Source organism: Bubalus kerabau, chromosome 4 (assembly GCF_029407905.1).
Source record: "Bubalus kerabau isolate K-KA32 ecotype Philippines breed swamp buffalo chromosome 4, PCC_UOA_SB_1v2, whole genome shotgun sequence".
In the NCBI taxonomy this organism is placed as follows: Eukaryota; Metazoa; Chordata; class Mammalia; order Artiodactyla; family Bovidae; genus Bubalus; species Bubalus kerabau.
This window is the reverse complement of record NC_073627.1, coordinates 2,413,583-2,437,414: the sequence shown is the minus strand read 5'-3', so window position 1 is coordinate 2,437,414 and position 23,832 is coordinate 2,413,583. Positions and strand designations below refer to the sequence as shown.

General features: G+C 44.4%; 1 protein-coding gene across 13 annotated transcripts in view; it reads left to right on the top strand.

The window, feature by feature from the left end:
* Positions 1-23,832, top strand: part of LOC129648551 (ATP-binding cassette sub-family A member 9-like) — a 61,571-nt gene that overhangs the window by 8,993 nt on the left and 28,746 nt on the right. For 10 of the 13 annotated variants that reach the window (XR_008712778.1, XM_055574994.1, XM_055574988.1 and 7 more), the window contains 18 exons: positions 325-428; positions 1,010-1,236; positions 2,899-3,040; positions 3,285-3,470; positions 4,970-5,117; positions 5,542-5,710; positions 7,842-7,903; positions 8,645-8,755; positions 9,412-9,587; positions 9,772-9,891; positions 10,700-10,838; positions 11,584-11,674; positions 15,112-15,251; positions 16,889-17,008; positions 18,613-18,811; positions 21,352-21,518; positions 22,138-22,271; positions 22,922-23,059. Coding sequence is in view for 12 of the 13 variants with exons in the window: in XM_055574994.1 (XP_055430969.1) it covers positions 325-428; positions 1,010-1,236; positions 2,899-3,040; positions 3,285-3,470; positions 4,970-5,117; positions 5,542-5,710; positions 7,842-7,903; positions 8,645-8,755; positions 9,412-9,587; positions 9,772-9,891; positions 10,700-10,838; positions 11,584-11,674; positions 15,112-15,251; positions 16,889-17,008; positions 18,613-18,811; positions 21,352-21,518; positions 22,138-22,271; positions 22,922-23,059 (2,573 nt within the window). In the remaining variant the exon portion in view is untranslated. Of the gene's footprint in view, positions 1-324; positions 429-1,009; positions 1,987-2,898; positions 3,041-3,284; positions 3,471-4,969; positions 5,118-5,541; positions 5,711-7,841; positions 7,904-8,644; positions 8,756-9,411; positions 9,588-9,771; positions 9,892-10,699; positions 10,839-11,583; positions 11,675-15,111; positions 15,252-16,888; positions 17,009-18,612; positions 18,812-21,351; positions 21,519-22,137; positions 22,272-22,921; positions 23,060-23,832 lie in introns of those variants that run through there. The other 3 variants (XM_055574996.1, XM_055574995.1, XM_055574991.1) reach the window with 3 other exon arrangements.

Below are 23,832 nucleotides of genomic sequence, written 5' to 3'. Positions count from 1 at the left end.
GTGATTTCCAGTCATTAAAAAAAGTAGTGCTTTATTGGCACAAGCAACAGAAGAACAAAACTCAACAAAAATTCTCAACTAATGGAGAGAATGGATGATAAGATTTAATGAAAAGTTGTTGAGAGCGGGTCTTAAGAACATTGGTAAAGCATGTCTGGTATATTCTCCTTGGGTGAACTCCCCTGAGAACACTTACCATCCATTATATTATTGTGGACCAGGAGTGTATTTTGGAACTTTTGAAATTCTGATTTTCCCTGTATCCCAGACTACCCTATCTCATCATAATAGGTGTTTTCTTTTTTTATTTTTTTCCCCCTAAAGCTCATTGTCAAGTACTGGATGAAAGTGTCATTTGTGAAGGTTCTTTGTTCTGGGAGAAAGGCTTTGTAGCGTTTCAAGCTGCTATTAACGCTGCCATCATAGAAGTGAGTATTGAGTTCAAAGAAACTAACTGCTTTGAAAATCTGGTTTTCATAGAGGGTGATCGAATCAATCTGTCATTTAATTAATTTAGTCACTTGATATGGAACAACACTCTGAGTAATTACTCTGCCTAAACCTTACACCGAGCACTGAGGATTAAGAAAGAAGTAGAACGCAGGCACCTTTCTCCAGGGATCCTGGATCATGGGGGAGAGAAATATGAATAAATAGTTGTAGTGAGAGTTCCGGCTCTGTCATGGAACGGAAGTGATGGCGAGGCAGGCCACGGGCAGAGGAGTCTCTGGTGAGATGTATCAGAGAAGACTTACTAACCAAAGTGAGACCGCAGAGGTGACTTCACATGTGTGTAGAATTTTATTCACTGAAGATACTAAGTGAGGATATTCTAAGGAATTGAGACAAAATCTAGTATATTCCAGGATTTACAAGGGGATGAATCATGATGGACATACATATACAGTAAACGTGGAGGTAATGCACATAACTTCTATAATTGAGACCAAATGCACGAGGCTGTAATTAGCTTAATGCTAACACTGTGCTCATCCATGTCTTTCTTTAGATCACAACGAATCACTCGGTGATGGAAAAACTGATGTCAGTGACTGGTATAAATATGAAGATACTACCTTTTGTTGCCCAAGCAGGAGTTATGACTGATGTTTTCATTTTCTTCTGCGTTATTTCTTTTTCTGCCTTCATATACTACGTATCAGTCAGTGTTACACAAGAAAGACAGTTCATGAAGCCGCTGATGGCGGTGATGGGACTTCGAGAGTCAGCCTTCTGGTAAACCCCATGGCTACGATCCATCCTGCAACACAGAGAGAACAAGTTAGCTGGTCGGACCCCCTAGACCTGAAAAGTGTCATATTTAAACCTGACGCTGTCATGAAGTAGTGCCTTGCGTAGGAATGGTTGAATGGGCCTGTAGGTTCCATTACAAACCGGTGGCCACATTAAACGCATAAAATACAGCACTTCATTTAATTATCTTATTATTTTTTCAGCAGAGGATAAGGAAGTTTAAACAAAATAAGTAACTACCTTCAGGGTCAGATAGGTACAGTATAGCAGAGAAAGCTTAAACCAGCTTCACAGAAGGGGAGAGTTTATTCTTTCCCTTGTAAAGAAGCTTTCTTCCTGATTCTTTGAAATCAATCGCAAAAAAAAAAATAAATAAAAAGACAAACAAGACTTATCTTCATTTCCATCTAAATACGTGTATCTGTCTATATCCAATGTCTGTGTGTATAAACGTCGTTCAGTCTATATCTAGTCATCTGTGTCAGGGGCTGGCAAACGGGTCCATTTGTTTTTACAAAACGAGGAACGATTGGAGGCAAAAGGAGAAGAGGGCAGCGGAGGATGAGATGGTCGGATGGCATCGCCGAGACAGCAGATGTGAATCTGAGCGAACTCCAGGAGACGGTGAAGCAGAGGGAAGCCTGGCATGCTGCTGTCCAGGGAGTCACAGAGAGTCCGTCGTAACTTAGCCACTGAGCAGCAACAACAAAACTAGGAATGGCTTTCACCCAGGTTTGAAAAAAAATCATAAAACAATAATATTTTATGGCACCAAATCTTTATATGAATTCAAATTTCAGCATCTACAAATAATACATTTTTGGTGAAACACAGCCGTGGCCAAACTGTTGTGTTACGAAGACAGCGCCGTAGGAGCCGCAGGGTCTGAAAAGCCTGAAATAGTTACTATCTGGCTCTTCAGAGGAAACGTTTGCTGATCCCTGCTTCATCACCTGTTTTGTTTGTTTTGGTTTTGGTTCCCTGATGTTTATGTAATTACTGAAAGAGGAGGTCCAGAACTGACAAATCAATCATCACAAATGCCTTCCACTGGAAACCTCTCCCATTTACTCTTGTTACAATATCCAGCTTTGTTGTTGTTCAGTTGCTCAGTCGTGTCCGACTCTCTGTGACCTCATGGACTGCAACACACCAGGCTCCTCTGTCCTCCACTCTCTCCCAGAGTTTGCTCAAACTCATGTCCCTTGACTCAGTGATGCCATCCAACCGTCTCATCCTCTGTCACCCCCTTCTCTTCCTGCCCTCAATCTTTCCCAGCACCAGGGTCTTTTCCACTGAGTTGGCTTTTTGCGTCAGGTGGCCAAAATATTGGAGCTTCAGCTTCAGCATCAGTCCTTCCAATGAATATTCAGGGTTGAATCACCTTTAGGATGGACTGGTTTGATCTCCAGTTTATTTGTCTTATTTTGAAATTAGCCACCTATTTTACCCATTAACTTGTTTTATTGCTACCTTCTCCAGTAGAAGATGAAACTCAGGGGCAGAGAAGTTTTCTGACTTACAAGATGTTGGGTTCCCTTTACTCTTGGTAAATGGCAAGCTTCACAAGAAAGCTGCTGAAAAATGAACGAATTGAGGGATGAAACAGCAGCGCTTTGAACTGATGCTTACTTTCTATGCCAGGCTGTCCTGGGGTTTGATGTACACGGGCTTCATCTCTATCACGGCCACTCTGATGGCTCTTATAGTGACATATGCCCCGGTCGTCATCCTGACTGGCTTCACGGTGGTCTTCACCCTCTTTCTCCTCTACGGCCTATCTTTGGTGAGTTGGTGAATTCTCTCTCTCTCTCTGAACTCTTGCTCAGAGAAGACTACCAGTCATTTCTCACTGATCCTGATCACATATCCTCTGTTCTGTTTGCAATATTTGAGTCGTTGCATGAGAGAGTATCTAGAGGTTGGGGGCAATGATGAAATATACTTCTGCAGGATGAAATTCTTTTCTATTATGCCTCTGATGATTCCCAGCGGATTGTGGACCACCCGGAGTCTTCCTCTCCTTTCAGATAACGTTAGCTTTCCTGACGAGCGTGTTGGTGAAGAAACCCTTCCTTACGGGTCTGGTGGTCTTCCTCCTCACTGTCTTCTGGGGGGGCCTGGGATTCACAGCTTTGTACAGACACCTTCCTGCGGCTTTGGAGTGGACCTTATGTCTTCTTAGCCCCTTTGCTTTCACTGCTGGACTGGCCCAGGTAAGAGTTCATGAGACTATTTCACTATTTCACTTATTATGTGTGTTAATCACTCAGTCGTGTCCAGCTCCTCTGTCCATGGAATTCTCCAGGCCAGAATACTGGAGTGGGGAGCCGTTCCCTTCTCCAGGGGATCTTCCCAACCCAGGGATTAAAGCCAGGTCTCCCGCAATGCAGGCAGATTCTTTATAGTCTGAGCCACCAGGGAAGCGACTAAGCACGTTATGATGTTGTAACTAGAATTACATTTTCTGAGAGGAGGTCAGTCTTGTGTAGAACTAGCCAATCAAGAAATAAAAATGTGCTCTAGGATATCGCTGGTGGTCCCGTGGTTAAAAATCCACCTGCCAATGCAGGGGACACGGGTTCGATCCCTGGTCTGGGAAGCTTCCACATGCTGCAGAGCGACTAAGCCCGGGAAGCACAACTGCTGAGCCTGTGCTCCAGAGCCCGCGCTCAGCAACGTGGGGGCCACTGCAGTGAGGGGCCCCGTGCGGCGGTGAGGAGGAGACCCCGCTCTGGCCACGACTAGAAAAAGCCTGCCACAGCAATGAAGACCCGGCACAGCCCCGAATACATAAATAAGTGAAGCTTAACAATGTCTCTAGGGAGTTACTGGTTTTCAAATACTGCTGATAACATGAAGGGTCATGCTTCCTGAGCATTAAATGAAATAAACATTCTTTGGGGGACAGCCCTATAAAAGTAAAAGCTGACCACACCAGCAATGGGGTGTCAGTCTATATTAATCAGATCTAAAAGAAAACGGATAATGCTGAGAGAGAGAAAGAAAAACCTTTCCTGTCTTTTCAATCTGCACCTTCACAAAAGCAAATGGGAATTTTAACCTTTAGTATGTCGCGTGAGTTATCTAGGGGGAATGGAAAAACCTTCCCAGGTGGCACAGTGATACAGAATCAGTCTGTACTGCAGGAGACACAAGAGACATGGGTTTGATTCCTGGTTAGGGAAGATCCCCTGGAGGAGGAAATGGCAACCCACTCTAGTATTCTTGCCTGGAAAATTCCATGGACAGAGGAGCCTGGCAGCCTACAGTCCATGGGGCCACAAACACCTCTACTAAGAAATTATGCTTCCGTCTTCTGCCTGACTGCAAACGTACTTCAGCCCTCTCCCTTTCACTCTCAAATAGCGTCCCCCCTCTAGAACTGCCGTCTCCTCCACCGTCAGCCTCATGAAGCCCCCAGGCAGCCCTGCTCCAGTATCAGCTTCCTGGTTTTCACTTCTGCCTGGAGGACGTATCTGTTGCAGAGCGTGGCCTTCTAAACTCTGAGTACCACCTTCACTTACTCCGTGAATTGCTTTGTGGTTAGATGGTTTCCTTCCTGTATCTTCCAACAGATTAGAGCTCTATGAAGACAGAATCATGTTTCATTTATCTTTTCAATTCCAATGTCTAGCAGAAATAAGACAATAATAACTTTTAATGCTCTGGCATCCTTTTTCAATTCCACACATGTATCTTTTTTTTTTTCCAGCTTATCCATTTGGACTACGACATGAATTCTAACATCCATTCAGATTCTCCAGACGACCAGTACCTCATAATAGCTACTATTTTCATGCTGGTTTTTGATGCTCTTCTCTATTTGGTATTGACATTGTATTTGGACAGAATTTTGCCCAGTAAGTAGTAACATGATTGCAATTCAACACAATTTCATTTCTATTTCTTTAAAATAACTGTCTGCAACATCTTAGATATAAATTATCAAGCATTCCCCCTCCTCCACCAAAGTTTCTAAAATAAGCCATAGCAGTATTCTGCATTTAATACCACTTTCTAAGATCTTGTTGGACCATAACATTTTAGCTGGTTTCTTTAAGAAAAAGGCCCTTATAGATTAAGGATAATTTCTAGATCAAGGATAATAGACCCAGGATAACTACACTGTTAGGGCTTGTCTCAGAACCGGCCAAAGAATGCTAGTTCCTAACGCTGGGTCTGAGGAATCCCTAAACCTTCCCAGACGGGTTGCACTGTCTTCTGGCCGCTCTAGCGCTCAAGGCGGTGACTGACCCAGTGCTTCCTTACCGCCCGTTCATGTAGCTGAATACGGACGTCAGCAGCCTCCCTGGTTTTTCCTCAAGTCCTCTTCTTGGTTCCAACGCCGAAGGGCTGATCGTGCGGCCCTCGAGAATGACATCGATCCAGATTCTCCACCCAATGACTCCTTTGAACCAGTGTCTGCAGAATTCCACGGGAAAGAAGCCGTCAGGTAATGAAAATACCACGTGGGGCTGAAATGGAGAGCAGGTCCGAGAGCAGAGCTCTATCGGGCAAGGTCGCAGGGACAGAGTGCCTCTCAGTGCCTCTGTGTACCCACCCTGCCAGGATGCTACACTCGTGAAAGCCTACACTCATTTTGGGGGGCCACACCGCTACGCAGCTTACACGACCTTAGTTCCTCACCGAGCAGGGGAACTCAGCGGGGAAAGCTCCAGGTCCTAACCGCCGGACTGCTTGGGAATTCCCAAGGCTAGCCTCGCTCTTAACAGCACTGTCTTCTCATCTTGTCCGCATTTGCTTTTACTAAAATCTTACAACAGGACGACATCCGTCAGCGAAGTGATAGCCTTCGTATTTCCGTTTTCGTCATCACCTCTCTTTTCTTTTGCCTTGTTTTCTCTGTCCTTTCCCTTTACGACAGACACAGTCCTCATCTTTGTTATTCCGAGCCCCCTTTTCTCTGCAATTCACTTTATCTCTCGTCTTTTGCTTCCTGATTAATAAGACCAGAAGGGAGCAGCAAGAGATACAGACAAGTGGAGACGGAAGGAAACCCGAGCCAGGGGCCCTCTGGCACATCTGTCTTCCCTCTGAGATAATATGTGTGCTGCAGTCAATCCTGACGGCTCCATTTCCAAACCACCAGAAGCACCTAAACTCCCTGGATCTCTGCTCAAAATTTGCCCATCTATGTCGCCTTTGTCTCACACCTAAACAAAACCCTTCTGGTCCACTGCCTCCACTAGCCTATTTTAACTCTGAACATTTATGATACATACAGTCTCTAAATAGTAACTTTTGAAAACAAGGGTCCAGTATGAACACACACCAAAGAGTGGCGTTCTCTCACTCCTGGTGTACCAGGACTGTTTCATCGAGAATCATGACCTCCCTGCAAACTGGAATTTTTACGTCCTTTCCGAGGTCTGGGCCAGAATTAGGGGCCATCAGAGGACGCGTAGAAAGTCCTAAATGCTCAGGAGGCATTTTGTCTTCCCCAGTGGGCAGGGAGCAGGGTTTTGATGATTTGTGAGTTACAGTTAGCCAGAGCAGCTCTATGCTCTGGGAAAAACATCCCCAGAATGAACAGAGGGTTTGGGGGCAGACAACCTCACATATTTGATCATGAGATAGTTTAGGAGTTTGAGCTATGAATTGGCAACCCTGGGCTATAGGTCTTGCTCCATGGCTTTGCCCTGTGCTGCAAACAACAGGTTGTGTGTGTGTGTGTGTGTGTGGGTGCGTGTGTGTGTGTGTCAGCCGCTCAGTTGTGTCTGACTCTTTGCAACCCCGTGGACTGTAGCCCACCAGGCCTCTGTCCATGGAATTCTCCAAGTAGGAATACAGGAGTGGGTTGCCATGCCCTCCTCCAAGGGATCTTCCCGACCCAGGGATCAAATCTGCATCTCCTGCAATGTGTCACTAGAAGCCCCGGTGAAAAAAAGGTCATGCAGATGAAATCCACAGGACCCAGCTTAGAACAAACCTTCACTGTGCTTGAAATTTTTTTTCTCTGTACTCCGTTTTCTTATCTTTTTCCTCTTCTCCCATCTTCTTGGGAAGTGTCTTGTCTCCCAGGGATTTTTCTTCTCTGCACACAGGATCTTCTTCACTCTACAAATCCACCACACGAGAGAGTTAATGTCATTTGCATTTTACTGCTGAGCTCAGTGAGCTTTGAGTCCACGGATGGTGTGCTTTGAGTCCGGCCGTGAGCTTTGAGTCCATGGACGGTGTGCGTGGCACACGACTCTGGGACTTGGCCCAGGGAGGTCTGGCCCCCAAAGCCGGCGTGTCTCTTTGCGGGCTCACTGCTTGCTTCTGTCCCCCACCGGAGTGTGGGTCCTCTACACGCCATCTCATCGCCCGCTTCCTCTGGGCCAGTCACTTCTCATCATCCTCGCGGCACTCATGGACTCACGCTGCCTGCAGGGAGTGAGCTGCTCAGTGTGGGACGAGGATGGAGGCAGGCTCCGATGAGGAGCCGAGAGGTTTCTGTCCGCCCGTGGACCTGTGTGAAGGAAAAGGACCTCCAGCTTTCCTGACAGCCTCGGCGGCTTGACTCACGAATTCTCTGTCCACCTCTACCATTCGCTCAAAACGTCTTCCTCTCTTTTCAGAATAAGAAATCTTAAAAAAGCATATGGCAAAGGCAAGCATGAAAAAGTAGAAGCTTTGAAAGGTAATGAAATAGCCTCATATGTAACCTAGCGATGTGACTTAGCGACGGCCCCTCCCTGTTACACTGTCTCACCATGATTAAGAACAGATATTCCAGATACCATGACTTGCCTTTATTTGAGCACATCATGGTTTCTTCCAAGTAAACTTCAAAATCTTGTAATAATTTTAGGAAGTCGAATGCACCACTGATAGCTTATGGGTTTGAAGGATACAGGATAGCATGATACTGTTTATTTTCGACTCATGGTATTAACCCTAAAGCTGTCTTTATTATACTCAGCCTATCTTTAACAACAAGATTGCTTTCACTGAAAAAAACATTGTTAATCAGATAATAATATATATCCTGACAACACTGCATATATACAATGTGTATCATAGAATGTGCAGTTTTATTTTTTTAAGATTTTTCTGATGTGGACCATTTTTAAAGTCTTTTTTGAGTTTGTTACATATTGCTTCTATTTTATGTTTGGGTTCTTCCACTGGGAGTTAGTGTGGGAACCTAGCTCCCTGACCTGGGATTGAACCCACACCTCCCACACTGGAAGGCAGAGTTAACCACTGAACTGCCAGGGAAGTCCCAGAAGATGCCATTTTAAAGGAATGAATTTGGGGGTGCGTTTCATTTTGAGTATCGCTAGCCAAATATACAGATGCTGTGAGAATTTATAAAAATTTCAGAGACTGTAAAGTTACCATGCAGGCTCTGAGTGTCATCTTCTTGGAATAATGCCAGGCCTGGTATTGGACGTATACGAAGGCCAGATCACGGGCATCCTCGGTCACAGTGGAGCTGGGAAAACCACGCTGTTAAATATACTCAGCGGACTGTCGGCCCCAACGTCAGGTGAGAAGACAGGCACAGCAGGACAGGAGCAGGGGCAGGTGAACCCACTGTGCTTTTCATCCGCTCCCTAGTTTCAGTCACGAACTCCAGCAAGCAGTTTCATCAACTGATAGCCACACTCAGGCACTTGAGAGACGATCTTTAGAAGGTCCTTCAAGTTATTATTTGACAGATTTACGTTGAACTCATTTAGGAGAATCTTTATGGCTTAAATAGGTCATGATAAGTAGCTCTTCTGCTTCCTAACGGGCTTGGATGTATGGAGAACATTAAGTTTTAATTCATCAAGAGTGTACAGTACTCCTTTTAGGTAAAAGGAATATGGATAAAGAAAGTATGAGAAAGTAGAAGCTTTGGAAGGTAAAGAAATAGCCTCGTGTGTAACCTAGTGATGTGATTTAGCAACGGTTCCTCACTGGCAAACTGTCCCGGTTGCTATTAAGAACAAATATTCCAGATATTATGCCTTGCCTGTATTTGAACACATTATTTTTATTTGAGCACATTATTGTTTCTTCCATGTAAACTTAAAAGCCTTGTAATAATCTTGTTAGAATGTTTAAAGGACTTTAGTATCGACACACGTTGCTCTCCGTTTTAAAATCTCGCACACGAGACCAGGATCTTTATCCTGAGGCAGACCGTTTCCCTTCCAGGGTCCGTCACCATCTACAATCACTCACTTTCGGAAGCAGCTGACCTAGAACACATCAGCAAGCTCACTGGCGTCTGTCCACAAGCCAACGTGCACTTTGGCTTCCTCACCGTGAGAGAAAACCTCAGGCTCTTTGCTAAGATAAAAGGGATTCAGCCACATGAAGTAGAGCGACAGGTAGATGCCTACGCTAGCTGTCAGCCACGAGAATGGAACTGCTTACCTAGAAAACCCTAAATGCGGTTGTGTTATTTCCACACAATTCATCCTCAAAAGGTCCAAAAGGCCCTTTGCAATGAATGGCAAAGTGGTAGGTCTTTAAGAGAAACAGTCTAAGTGTGGACTCAATGTCCTTTGTTAGGTCCAACAGATTCTGGAGGATCTGGAGATGGGAAGCATTCAAGACGTTCTTGCTCAAAATTTAAGCCGTGGACAAAAAAGGAAACTGACGTTTGGGACTGCCATTTTAGGAGATCCCCGGGTAAGTCGACCTGAACTTACTGGCGAAATCAGGTGGAGGGTTGTGAAACTGTGGTGTGCAAACACATTTAATTTGTAATTGATAAATGGAAGAGAACTGTTCCAATGAAGAGTTAAGTGCTAAAATATTTCTCCTAAGTAATTTTACAAGTACGGTTGAGTCTTGAACAATGCAGGGTTCGGGGCGGGAGGTGGTGGAGGTGGGGGGTTGCTGAGCAACCCTCCGCACGGTGGGAAATCCTAGTAGAACCCTCCAGTCAGCCGTCAGCACACACGGTCCCGCCTCTGCAAATGCATCCAGCCTGGGACTGTGTGCGCTGTGCTGTGCGGCGAAAACCATCCACGAAAACGCAGACCCGCGCAGTTCAAAGCTGTGTTGTTCACCAGTTCGCGGTATATTGCTCTTCATTTTTTGTTCTTTTTTTTTTTATTAATTGATTTTAGGTGTTCTTATTTGCTGAGCTATAGTTGCTTTCCAACGCGGTGTTAGTCTCCACTGTGCAACTGTGTCCATCAGCCGTGCGCATACATGCGTCCCCTCCCTCTGGTAGCTCCCTCCCCGCCCCCCGCCCAGGTCATCACAGAGCTGAGCTCCCTCCCTGCCCCCCACAGGTCATCACGGAGCTGAGCTCCCTCCCTGCCCGCCCACCCCCCACCAGGTCATCACGGAGCTGAGCTCCCTGCGCTGCAGCAGCTTCCGCTAGCTGTCTGTTTCACACTGTAGTGTATACATGTCCCTCCTAATCTCCTGACTCACTGTATATCGCACCAACGGGGAAAGCGATTTCAGGGGCTTTCCTGCCGTGCAGGTTTTGCTGTTGGACGAGCCGACTGCGGGGTCAGACCCTCTTTCAAGACACCAGGTGTGGAACCTCCTTCGAGAGAGGAAGTCAGACCACGTGGTCCTCTTCAGCACCCAGTTCATGGATGAGGCTGACGTCCTGGCTGGTGAGCTTTGGGTTTCCTTCGTGTATCTCAATGACGACTTAGGGACCCAGGTGGAACGTGTGTAGCGAGGCTCTGGGCCAGCTCTGAGCATGTGTCTCCCTCGACCAGGGGGAAGGACAGTCCTCTGGCCTATCCGAGTGTCTTCATCCCCGAGGGCATTGTCCCAGAAAGGATTCTGATCCTATTGCAAAGCACCTCACCTGCTATAAAATACAAAGCATACTCCCCAAGATGTGTTATGATTTATCCTGTATGAAGGGGACTTCCCAGGTGGCTCAACGGTAAAGAATCTGCCTACTATGTAGAGACGAGAGAGACGTGGGTTCAATCCCTGGGTCGGGAAGATCACCTGGAGAAGGAAATGGCAACCCTCTCCAGTATTCTTGACCGGAGAATCCCCATGGACCGAGGATCCTGGCGGGCTACAGTCCATGCGGTCCCAAAGAGTTGGATACAACGGAGCATGCATGCACACATTCAGTATATTTGGAATATCAGTTGACTTGAAACATCCTTTTAGTACATGACAATTTTTCTAAATATACTCAAGAATAAACTAACATATCACTTGATTTATCAGATGTCGAAGAATGTGGCTTACTTATGGCCAGAATTAGGATGTGCCTGTGTTAGCAAGCGGTGCTCCTAAAATACACTGTTTGTTGATGAATTTGGTTGTTTTTTTTTTTAATAAATAGTGAAAAAACAACCTCTGAATACAATTTATTTCATTCTTCCAACTTAGATAGAAAGGTGTTTATGTCCAACGGAAGGCTGAAGTGTGCGGGCTCTTCTTTATTCCTGAAGAGGAAATGGGGCATCGGCTACCATCTAAGGTACAGCCCTTGCTGTATGTTAGAATGTGCTGGAAATGTCAGGGACATGACATCACTGTTAGCATGTTAACGTAGGTTGCTCCATTAGTAAGACCATTTCGAGAGAGCTATGTTAGAACACCACCACAACTGCTCTCTTTCTTAGCTAGAATGAATGATTTATGGGATTGCAGACATTGAGAATATACGAATGATTAAACCAAGTCTGTGGGTTTCCCTTGTGGCTCAGTGGTAAAGAACCCGCCTCCAATGCAGAAGACGTGATTGGATCCCTGGGTCAGGAAGATCCCCTGGAGGGGGGCATGGCAACCCACTCCAGCGTTCTTGCCTGGAGAGTCCCACGGACAGAGGAGCCTGGTGGGCCACGGTCCATGGGGTCGCAAAGAGTTGGACATGACTTAGAGACTAAATAACAACAACCAGTGAGATTTAAATAGTGTCTGGAAGATATGTTCACAACCCAGTGTTTGCTAAGAGAAATTTATTGACACTCCAGCCTCTCTCTTATCCTGTTTCTAATGTTTATTTTTGCCAGTTGTAGCAATTTCAATCGGAGAAGGCAATGGCACCCCACCCCAGTACTCTTGCCTGGAAAATCCCATGGATGGAGGAGCCTGGTTGGCTGCAGTCCATGGGGTCGAGAAGAGTCAGACACAACTGAGCGACTTCACTTTCATTTTTCACTTTCATGCATTGGAGAAGGCAATGGCAACCCACTCCAGTGTTCTTGCCTGGGGAATCCCAGGGATGGGGGAGCCTGGTGGGCTGCCGTCTATGGGGTCGCACAGAGTCGGACACGACTGAAGTAACTTAGCAGCAGCAGCAGCAATTTTGATAGCTTCCTCTCTGTTCTCCCTGACTTCATCTTCCCTGTCATTTTTTTCTGTCTCCTTTTAGCACTATTAAGTAATGTCTATTACTTACTAAGCGTGGACTATATTTTAGGTACGTCCAAAGATATTTACATATGGAATACTCATATAATCATACTTAATTCCCCAAATAACTTTAGAAAGATGGTATTATTATGCTTCTTTGACAAGTCAAAGAATTTTAATAATCCGCCCACTCTCCCGTCGTTTATACTGTGCTTAGTCGCTGAGTCGTGTACGACTCTTTGTGACCCCATGGACTACAGCCCACCAGGCTCCTCTGTCCAAAGGATTCTCCAGACAAGAATACTGGAGTGGGTTGTCATGCCCTCCTCCAGGGGATCTTCCCAACCCAGGGATCAAACCCAGTCTCCCACATTGCAATTTGGGCCAAGATTATAGATGTGATGTAAATTACTCCCTATACTTCCCAGTAAAGTGTAATATTTCTTAAAAAGTAATTCAAGTCATTCCATCCCCAGTGGCTAAATGGATCCCACATTATTCACTCCAAGTGCTTTGTCGTTGCTCAGTCCCTAAGTCGTGACTGACTCTTTGTGACCCCATGGACTACAGCATGCCAGGCTTCCCTGTCCTTCACCATCTCCCGGAGTTTGCTCTAGCTCATGTCCATTGAGTCGGTGATGCCATCCAACCATCTCATCCTCTGTCACCCCCTTCTCCTCCCGCCTTCAATCTTTCCCAGCATCAGGGTCTTTTCCAATGAGTCGGCTCTTCACAACAGGTGCCCAAAATAGTGGAGCTTCAGCTTCAGCATCAGTCTTTCAAATGAATATTCAGGACTGGTTTTCTTTAGGATGGACTGGTTGGATCTCCGTGCAGTCCAAGGGACTCTCAAGAGTCTTCACCAACAACACAATTTGAAAGCATCAGTGCCTCGGTGCTCAGCCTCCTTTATGGTCCAAATTTCACATCCGTACATGACTACTGGAAAAGCCATAGCTTTGACTAGATAGTGATTAACCAATATATAGTGGTTAAATGGATCTCACATCATTCACTCTCAAGTGTTTAACTTGATCTAATTTATGATCCACCATGATTTGGGGGCAAGAGCTGATTGAATAAATGCCTCAGCTAGAACCAACACAGGCTGTCCTCAGGGGCCCCCACACTGTAGTGTCCTGACTCTGCTTAAGGTGGGAAGTCTGTGTGCTGATTCTTCCTCTGTCGCATTTTAACCGTGTTCAAATCTTATCTGCTCTTTAAGGTCTTCTCTGAATGTCTTCTCTTGAACAATAAGCATCCTCTTTACTGCAACCCTGAAAGCACTATTTTGCATTGTTTCCTGAGGCATCGTAATTAACTTCTTTGATCCTCAGTTAAAAAAGTGAAACTATAATACTTACTTTACAGTGAAGGCTAAAAATATTGAAATGAATGCCTGACAAGGAACCAGCTGCTCACCGTCCCTCCCCCTTCCTCCTGTTACGCGCCGCCTCATATCTCTGTCATGTCCCCAGCTCCTTTAGGGAAGCCACCACGTTCTCCCTGTTTGGTATCCTGAAGAGTGAGTCACACAGGGTCTTATAAACGCAGAATACTTTTAGCTACAATTGATTTTGGGGGGTTTGTCTCACCAAAGTCCATTACGACGCCCTTGTCATTGTACAACCTGTCTTTTTCTTTTTAATGTCAGATAAAGTTTCTGACTTTTTCTTTAAATTTTAATATTTACTTATTTACTTGGCTACTCCGGGTCTTAGTTGGTGCACGTGGGGTCTAGTTCCCTGACCGTGGATCGAACCGGGGCCCCCTGCATTGGGAGGGAGCATAGAGTCCTAGCCAGTGGACCACCAGGCAAGTCCCAGCCTGGGTAAATGTCAGTGGATGTGACTAATAATAGGGTTTCTTAAATCTAATGATTTCATAAAGAACTTTATATGTTCTCATCAAGAAGATGGACCAACTTTGACTTGAATAAATTTTGCCCCCCCAAAAGATAAAATTAGCTAACATATTTTGAGGTTTACATGTTGCCAAGACCTATATGATTCCATACATACTGTGTTTTGTTATGTTTTCCAAAACTCTTGGAGACCTGAGTATTATTTCCAATCACAGAGTAGAAAATAGATGCTCAGAGGCCTAAATCTGGAATATGGACCCATAGGACACGAGAACTGTGTTCTTAATGACTGTAGCAAATTAACACTCTTTGTTCCTACCAGCTTCACTCTGGTTTGTAGAACTCATACTTTACTGCAAAGAGAGAATTCAAAAGTTGAGATTTTGAATAGATGGAGACAAAATCACCATTCCCCCACCTGACTCCAGTCAAGATGGAGCTGGATATCTCTTTCTCCCGAACAGCAAACCTTGAGCCTCCTTACCTGTCCTTAAGCATCCCTTACTGCTTCTCCCTCTGCAGGTTGTGTAGATTATACAGCTTGGGCTACACTGATATTTTTAAGTCTTGCTTCCTCTATTAGATTATACTGTTTTGTCTCATAAATATTAATGAAGCAAGAAACACAGGCTAGGGTTCTTTGTATAGGTGGCGTTGGATAAAAACAGCCTTAACTTACTCCTTTTAAACATCAGTTTGCATCTGAATGAGACGTGTGATCCAGACAGTGTAACATCGATTGTTAAACACCACGTCCCCGATGCCAAATTAACAGCCCAAAGTGAAGAAGAGCTGGCGTATATTCTGCCTTTGGAAAGGACAAACAAATTTCCAGGTAACAGAATGCAAGAGACCACAGAATTGTTTGTAATGATGTTTAGAATGATGGCTGACATTTGCTGCTTGCAAAGTAGTAGCACTGTGAATTATTTATGACTTATTGTTTAATATTCCAACAGCACTTATGAGTACACTGAGGCAGGAAAATGCTAATTATGTTTCAAGTTACAACATGTGCGGCCAAGAGATACAGGGCGACATCAAGCTACAAGGAGAAGCATTAGGGAAATTTGCGTCGGGAATGCATGAGAAGGAGGTCCAGGCAGGGAGAGGTCTGGGCACACCCCGGCAGGGAATCGGATGGGAGCTCAGGGGGCATGCACTGTAGGCAGATGGTGTTATAAGCACCGCAACATAATGTTACAATCTTCACAATTCAACAGTGATCATGATCAGCCTGTATGAAAATCAAGAGCTTTGCTGCAAACACGAATGGCTGGAGAGGCATCGCCTTTACCCCTCTTCTGTCTGATTTCCCAATACGCTGTTTCATTCCCCAAGCATTCTGAGCTGGATTGCACTAAAAAGTGTAACCCATAAAAATGTGTTTGCTTTATCGCATTCCAAGAACTTGCCAACTGTTAATGGAAGGTCTTGGGGCCAATCTGCGTGCTTGAATTAATAAGCCTGCAACAATTGGGGCTAATAAGGAAATACAGCACCAGGCAAGCTCGGCCGGCAGAGCCAGACTAGCTAGATTCAAAGCCCAGCTCTGCAGGTACTCTCCCTGCCACCCCAAACAGGTTATATTAGTGTACTCTACCTCAGTTTGACCATTTGTAAAAAGCGGTTCATATTAGTACAAACTTGATAGGGTTTTATGAAGCTTTAATTCATTTACATTTATTATAAAAGTATTAACTATAAATCAAGCACCTGGAAAGATATCTGACAGGTAGCATCTATGGTATTTTAGCAAGTTTCAGACACCCTCAATTTCAGAACATGCCACCAGGGAAGAAACAGAAAGAAACAATGCTGGCATTTAAAACATGACCGCCTAGTATTTATGACACATGCTCGTTTCAGATGCATTAAAAGTTGATGAAATGTATTCATTTTAGAATCAGTGAAATAATGATCATATTAACTCAAACAATGCCTTTGATATGTATATGGTTTGTGTGCATACGTGTTAAGCTGTGTCCAACTCTTCTGCAACCCCATGGAGTGTGGCCCACCAGGCTCCTCTGTCTATGGGATTTCCCAGGCAAGAATACTGGAGTGGGTTGCAGTTTCCTTCTCCAGGGGATCTTCTGGACCCAAGGATGGGACCTGTGTCTCCTGCACTGGCAGGTGGATTCTTTACCACTGAGCCACCTGGGAAGCCTAACAATTGCATTTTTAAAAAACAGATTAAATAAAATAGAATATGTTTTTTTCCCAAAACCCCCCACATGTGTAGTATTCTAGGCATGAAAACAGAAATTTCTAGACTCTTATACCCAAGAAGGTCTGGAAACTAACGCACTGTATTGTTTATTTTAGAAGTGAGGGACTGTCTACAGCACAGGTTTGTTTCTGATGAGTGTATTGGTCCTATCACAAGTGTTTTCTACTTTGAAAAATATAGTTATTATCAATCTCCTTACAACTGATATTAATTTAGTACATTTTTATGCCTATTTTTAGACCTCTACAGGGATCTTGAAAGCTGTTCCAACCAGGGCATTGAGAATTATGATGTTTCCATGACAACACTGAATGAAGTGTTCTTGAAATTAGAAGGAAAATCAGCTTTTGATGAATCAGGTAATAAATAATTTTTTACCTTGAAATTTCTCATTCTGTGCTATATTTTGTCCTGAAAACACACTTGGAATGATGAAGTTACATGATTTCCGAGGTGCGATGATTCAATATGATCTTGGAAAAAGTTAGAGCAGATGAGAAGTCTATTTCTTGTTTTCTTCCCTCTTCTCTCAATACTGGTCTCATCTCTTGAATTCTGTATTTCGTCCCAGACATTTTACTAAGCCTGTGGAACACAGACTAGGTCTTTATGCAGCAGACATAAATATGCAATATAGTGTTTTTTGAATGTAACTGCTATGGATAAAAGAAAATTAGAATTGTAAGTTGAAAGTTATTTTCTTGACATATGTGAGGACATTATTTCACTAGTAGGCTTCTCTGGTGGCTCAGTGGTAAAGAATCCACCTGTAGTGTAGAAGGCCCGGGTTCTATCCCTGGGTCAGGAAGACCCCCTGGAGAAGGAAGTGGCGGCCACACCAGAATTTCACTATTGCTGTTGAAAGATCTGCTGTCAGTCTAACTGTTACTCCTTGGAAAGTTCTCTGCCTTTCTTCTCTAGCTGCTCTAGGCTATTTCTTTTGTCTCTGGTTCACCTTCATCCTGCTGTGTTTAGTCTGGCCTATGCTCTTGTCTTCTTTTTTTTTTGGTTGATCAGGTGGGAAGTCTTTTTTATATACTCCATAACTTTTTTAAGTGATGTAATTCACTTTTAGGGAACATACATTCAAAGCATCAATTTCTCTAGGCTTCTCTTCCAAAAGAGGTAACTTTATCTAGTTTTCAGGCTTCCCTTGTGGCTCAGATGGTAAAGAATCCAGCTGCAATGCAGGGGACCCAGGTTTGATCCCTGGGTTGGGAAGATCCACTGGAGAAGGGACTGGCAACCCACTCCAGTGTTCTTGCCAGGAGAATACTCCCAGGCTCACATAGACAGAGGAGCCTGGCGGGCTACAGTCCAAGGGGTCACAAAGAGTCAGACATGAATAAGCGATGTTCACTTACCTAGTTTTCAGCTCTGGTTATGTTAAAAATATTATCTCAACCAATTTCATATTCTTCTGTTCTTCATATTCTTTCATATTCTCCTTGGTCAAAAATACTAAGATAGTTTGTCTCTTGCAATAGATTTTTCCAGGCTAAATATGGATTTCTGTTCATTATGTTCTCTAGAATGAATTCCGTCCTTTAAAGCTCTGGATACAGAGCTATTTTTTTTTTTTTTTTCAGAAAATACAAGATTTCCTTTTATTATGTCGTTATTTCTTCTTCCTGTATTGTGTCTTTATATCTTTTTATTTTTTTGCTGTGTTCCTGTCTCCTTAGCAGTTTCTCTAGTGGTGCCCTGAATTAGATTATTTGCATCTTTGCCCAAGACTCTCTCCTCTGACAACAATTGCTGAAAAGATGATCCTAGGAAAATCTAAATAATGCACGTTGGCATCACTGACTCAAGGGACGTGAGTTTGAGCAAACTCTGGGAGACAGTGAAGGATAAGGAGCCTGGTGTGCTGCAGCCCATGGGGTCACGGAGATCAGACACGACTGAGCGACTGAACCACGGCAAACGGCTCTTTACAAATGACTGGTTTCATCCTTTGTAGGACCTGCAGTTTTGGAGCAGTTGCAGAGTGGCAGGACCAATGACACAGGCAGCCTTGTTGAGCCGGAACAGGTCGTGTCGTCCTTCAGTGAAGCAAGCAGCACGGTCGGCGGCCTGGGCCTCTGGAGGCAGCAGCTCTGTGCAGTAGCAAAAGTCCGCTTCCTCAAGTTAAAGAGTGAAAAGAGAGCCCTGCTGGCCATGTGAGTACCTGCGAGTTTCAGGTTCATATGAGCAGCGTGTTGTCAACAAACTCAGGAGAGAAGAACTGCGATGAAAGAAGTTCCAGCAACTGCATGTGGTCTTTTTAACACAGAAACCAGGGTTTCGTTAGCTTTTCATTTTCTATTGGAGCGTGTTGTTGTTGGGTCGCTGAGTCCAGTTCTTTTGTGACCCCGTGGACAGAAGCCAGGCTCCTCTGTCCGGGGGATATAGCCAGTCAACAACTCTGTGACAGCTTCAGGTGGACGGAGAAGGGGCTCAGCCATGCGCACACATGTGTCCACTCTCCCCCAGACTCCCCTCCCATCCAGGCTGCCAGGTGACACTGAGCAGAGTCCCCTGTGCTGTACAGCAGGTCCTTGTTGCTTATCCATTTTAAACAGAGCAGTGTGTTCGTGTCCATCCCAAACAACCAAGCATCCTTCCCCTCTTCTTCCCCTCTGGCAACCATAAGTTCACACAGAAATCAATTTTAATTGCTTTGGTGGATATGTAATTAAACCAGATAAAGTTTGGGGTTTTTCTTTTAATTTTGACAGGATCTGCTATGATCAGAGGGTTCAAGCAGTTTTTCAGAAGCTTGGAATTCAGGCCCTAGGTTCTAAGGATTTGCCTCTTTCCCCAGAGTGGCTCTGTGCCTGTTTTATTTTAGCACAGAATTCAAGTCATTTCCTGGAACTTACCTGTAGAGTTCCAGGCCCTTTGTTAAGTAACACCTCCTTGCATGACTCCTCTCTACCCAGGACACATAATCATTAAAAAATACTTGTGAGTACTCCTGTATAACACTCTCTGCTAAATGTCTTATCGAATAAACCAGACATGGAGGGTGGAGGGTGATTAGAAGTACACTAAAGAAGCATAACGCAACAACAGCCAGGAGATGGAAGCCACCTAGCTGTCGTCGACAGATGAATGGATAAAGAAGTTGTGGTCCCTACAAACAATGGAATATCACTCAGTCATAGAAAGGAATGAATCTGAGTCTGTGCTAGCGAGGTGGATGAACTTAGATCCCTTATGCAGAGTGAAGTAAGTCAAAAAGAGAAAAACAAATACTGTATATTAATGTGTGTATGTATATATATATATATATATATATATATGGAATCTAGAAGGATGGTACTGATGAACCTGTGTGCAGATGAGGAATAGAAACACAGACATAGAGAACAGAGTCGTGGGTGCAGCAGAGGAAGGAGAGGGCGAGATGAATTGAGAGCCGCATAGACACATACACCCCACAGCGTGTGAAATAGAGAGCTGGTGGGAGCTGCTGCATGACCTGGGGACCTCAAGCCGGTGCTCTGTGACAACCTGGGGGGTGGGATGGGGAGCGGGGAGAGGGAGGCTCAAGAGGGAGGGGACCTGTGTATACTCATGGCTCATTCATGGTGTTGTACAGCAGAAACCAACACAACATTGTAACGCAATTATCCTCCAATTAAGAAAAAAAAAGCAGAGTGCACAGTTAGACAATATGGTCAGCTGTAGCATTGATACAAGAGAAATGATGTCCAAATGGGGCTTCCCAAAAAAGAACCTTACATGAGGGAGAATTTGAATTTGGTGTAAGGAGATGGAGCATGTAGCTAAGGAAGGAAAGGAGGATGAAAAAGCAGGCAGAGGAAGCAGCTTGGGGCATGGAGATACATGAGGAGAGAGGAAGAACTGGAATTAATTTGAGTTAGCTGACATCCTGCAGCAAGGGATGTATGAAAGAGTAAGAATAATGTTGATATACATTAAATAGAGCTAAGGAGTGTGGGCTTTATACAAAGTAAGGAACTAATGAGGTTCTTTTATTATTTTTGAATGGGTAATTGGTATAACTAGGACAGAATGCCAAGAAACTTAATTGCACAACCGTGCAAAAAGATTTGGAAATGGTAGGCACTGGAACAAAGAAAAGAGACCTTGAGGGCAGCTTGAAAGAGGTCAGTAAACAGCTCATTCAGGTCCAGATTTGCAAAGTAGGAGAGAGGTTTTGGAGGCAAGCAGTAATGATGATATGATAAGCAGAAAATTTCGGCCATTCGGAAAAGGGACATAAGGGAGAGCAATGAGTAGAAAGAGACTGGGGTTCAAGCTCAAGCAAATGAGAAAACGTCATTTACAGAAACTGGGAGCAGGAAGGGGAGGAGGTTCAGGCTGGAGGAAGCCTGGGTGCTGGTGACGTGCCAGCTTGCAGCGTTCCAGAAAAAGATGGCAAGCAGGGCTGAACAGGACGAAGAAGTGGGCACTAGAGAGAGATTTCAGAGTCATCCTCAGCTGACTTCGTCAACTGCAAAGACGTGTTCAGAGGTGGAGGGGGAGGTGGTTTAGAGATGCACAGAGACTAAGAACGGATGCACACGAGCCACCTCACGTCAGAAAAAAGAAAAGAGCGGGCAGAACACGTTCGTGTGCTTCACTAATGTTTGTAACTTATTTCTATTTTCGCACTGTTACCTGCTTGGACTGGAAAACCCACAATAGTTGCTACAGATGAATTGTTTTCTTTTCCATTTCCTCCTTGTAGATTACTGCTTTTCGGCATTATCTTTGGTCCTCAGCTTTTGGAGCATCTGTCCTATCGGTTACACCAAAAAAGCTATTCTTGGGGACTGTCTCCGAACATGTACTTCCTCTCCCCGGGACAACCACCTCAAGCCCCGCTGACCCGCTTACTGGTCATCAACAGAACAGGTGAACGTGGGGCTGGACACACCGGCTCAATGTTGATCGTGTTGAGAGACTCCCCTAGATCATATGAACCACGAGGGGAAAGGAGTTCTGTATGTTTTAGAAAACTGTAGGTGAGGCCAAACAGGAAACGCATTCCAAAGGGAAAAATGCAAGGTAGGGAGTTTGTTTTTAAAAACGCGTTTTGCGAGTTTACTTAAACTCTGAAGCATGCGGCACACAGCAGCACAGGAATTTAGGAAAGGGGTTACTGACTGGTTTCTGAGGTCTTCTACAACATTTTTTAAGTACTATGCAGTTGTGAGCTTTGGAGAAAAAAAATACTTTCCACATTGCTAAGATGGAAGTTTTCTGTGGTCGAGGATTTGAATGTTAATTTTAAGTAGCAGTTGCACACAAACAGAAATGATAAGTAAATGCTTCAGCTGTAGGTAAAGCAAGTTTGACGTTTCCTTGACACGAGAGTGGATTTTAGTCCCACAGCATTGGTTCTGCCTTTGTAAGGAAATCCTTAGAGTGCTTATTATGGTACGCTTTGAGTGACATCATTTAATGTTTTAAAAAATATTCCCTTTTGTGTTTTACTTCATTTTTGCTTCTTTTGATCTTACCCGCATGGTAGGGTCACGCATTGATGACTTCATACATTCACTGAGGCGCCAAAACATCGACTTAGAAGTGGACGCCCTTGGAACAAGAAATGGCCCCAGTGCGCCTTCGTACAACGGGGCCATCACTGTGACAGGCGATGACGAGGTATGCCGGGCTGATGCCCCCACATCAAAGACGGGCGGGGACATGCGGTTTGAACAACGCACACCAACTGACACAAGCAGATGGGATATTTCTCATTTTTAGAGGTTAATTCATTCTGCACATTCTTTATTTGAAAACTGAATGCATCACAAACAAAGCCTACTGCTGTGTTTAAGTGAAGGTGCATTATGGAGCTTTATAGTGAGTGTTTAAAGTGAAAGTCGCTCTGTCGTGTCCAACAGTTTGAGAACCTACATGAAATTCTCCAGGCCAGAATACTGGAGTGGGTAGCCTTTCCCTTCTCCGGGATCCTCCCGACCCAGGGATGGAGCCCAGGTCTCCCGCATTGCAGGCAGATTCTTTACCAGCTGAGCCACAGTGTTGCTGCTAAAAATCACGTGATGTATTTTGTCTTAGTTTAGGCATAAACAGTCACACAGCTAATGCTGTTGCACTTGGTACAGATCAAAATACTGAACTCCTTGCCGTATGTTGGGAATTAATTGAATAATATGAGTGATGGTTCACGACACTTAGTGCTTTAGCCTTCCTGTGTTGTCCATCATTTGAAAGCTTTTCTACCATGTACTTTCATTAAATTTTTGTATTTGCTTGCTGAGGACTTAGAATGCATATTTGCTATGCTTTAGGATCCCAGATTTTCTATAGCATGTAACACCAAAAGGCTGAATTGCTTTCCTGTACTCATGGACATCATTAGCAATGGGCTACTTGGAATGCTTAATTCTTCAGAACACATTCAGACGGACAGAAGCACATATTTTGAGGTAAGTGTAGTATTATCTCACTTTTCGTGGGTCATGAGACGTTTTCAGGAAAATACTTGAAATGCTGAAATAACAGGGTAGTTTTTGTGAACTTATTCTCGAATGTTTATGTTTTATATGCAACTAAATTAGCATATATATTTATATGTACACACATATGTGTATACATACACATGCAATATTTAGCAATCATTGCAAAGCATTGTAACTTTAATTAGATGACAAGGCCAACGAACAACAGAAATACAATTAATTGGAAAAAAATGATGAATTTTGGGCTTAGATCTGTTACCATCTATGGCCCTCAGTAGTGGGACCTAGTTAAACAGCCAGCATCTTAAATGCCAGGCTTTGTGACCTTGTAACAACCGAACTTTGGTAGGTCTAGGTTCAACAGTCCACAAAAAAATGCAGTTAAAAAGTTTATCAAGGGGCTTCCCTGGTGGCTCAGTGGATAAGAATCTGCCTGCCAATGCAGGAGACATGGGTTCGACCTCTGGTCTGGGAAGATCCCACAGGCCACAGAGCCACTAAATCTGTGGGCCACAACTACTGAGCCTGTGCTCTAGAGCAGGGAGCTGCAACCCCTGAGCCCACGCACCCAAGCTCCACAGCAGGAGAAGCCGCCGTGGTGAGAAGCCCGAGTGCCACACCTAGAGAGGAGCCCGTGCGGCAACAAAGACCCAGCACAGCCACAGATAAAAATAAACAGGAAAAATTATAAAGAAAAAAAAAAAAAACTTGATCACAAAGCTCCCTTAAGAAGGAAACAA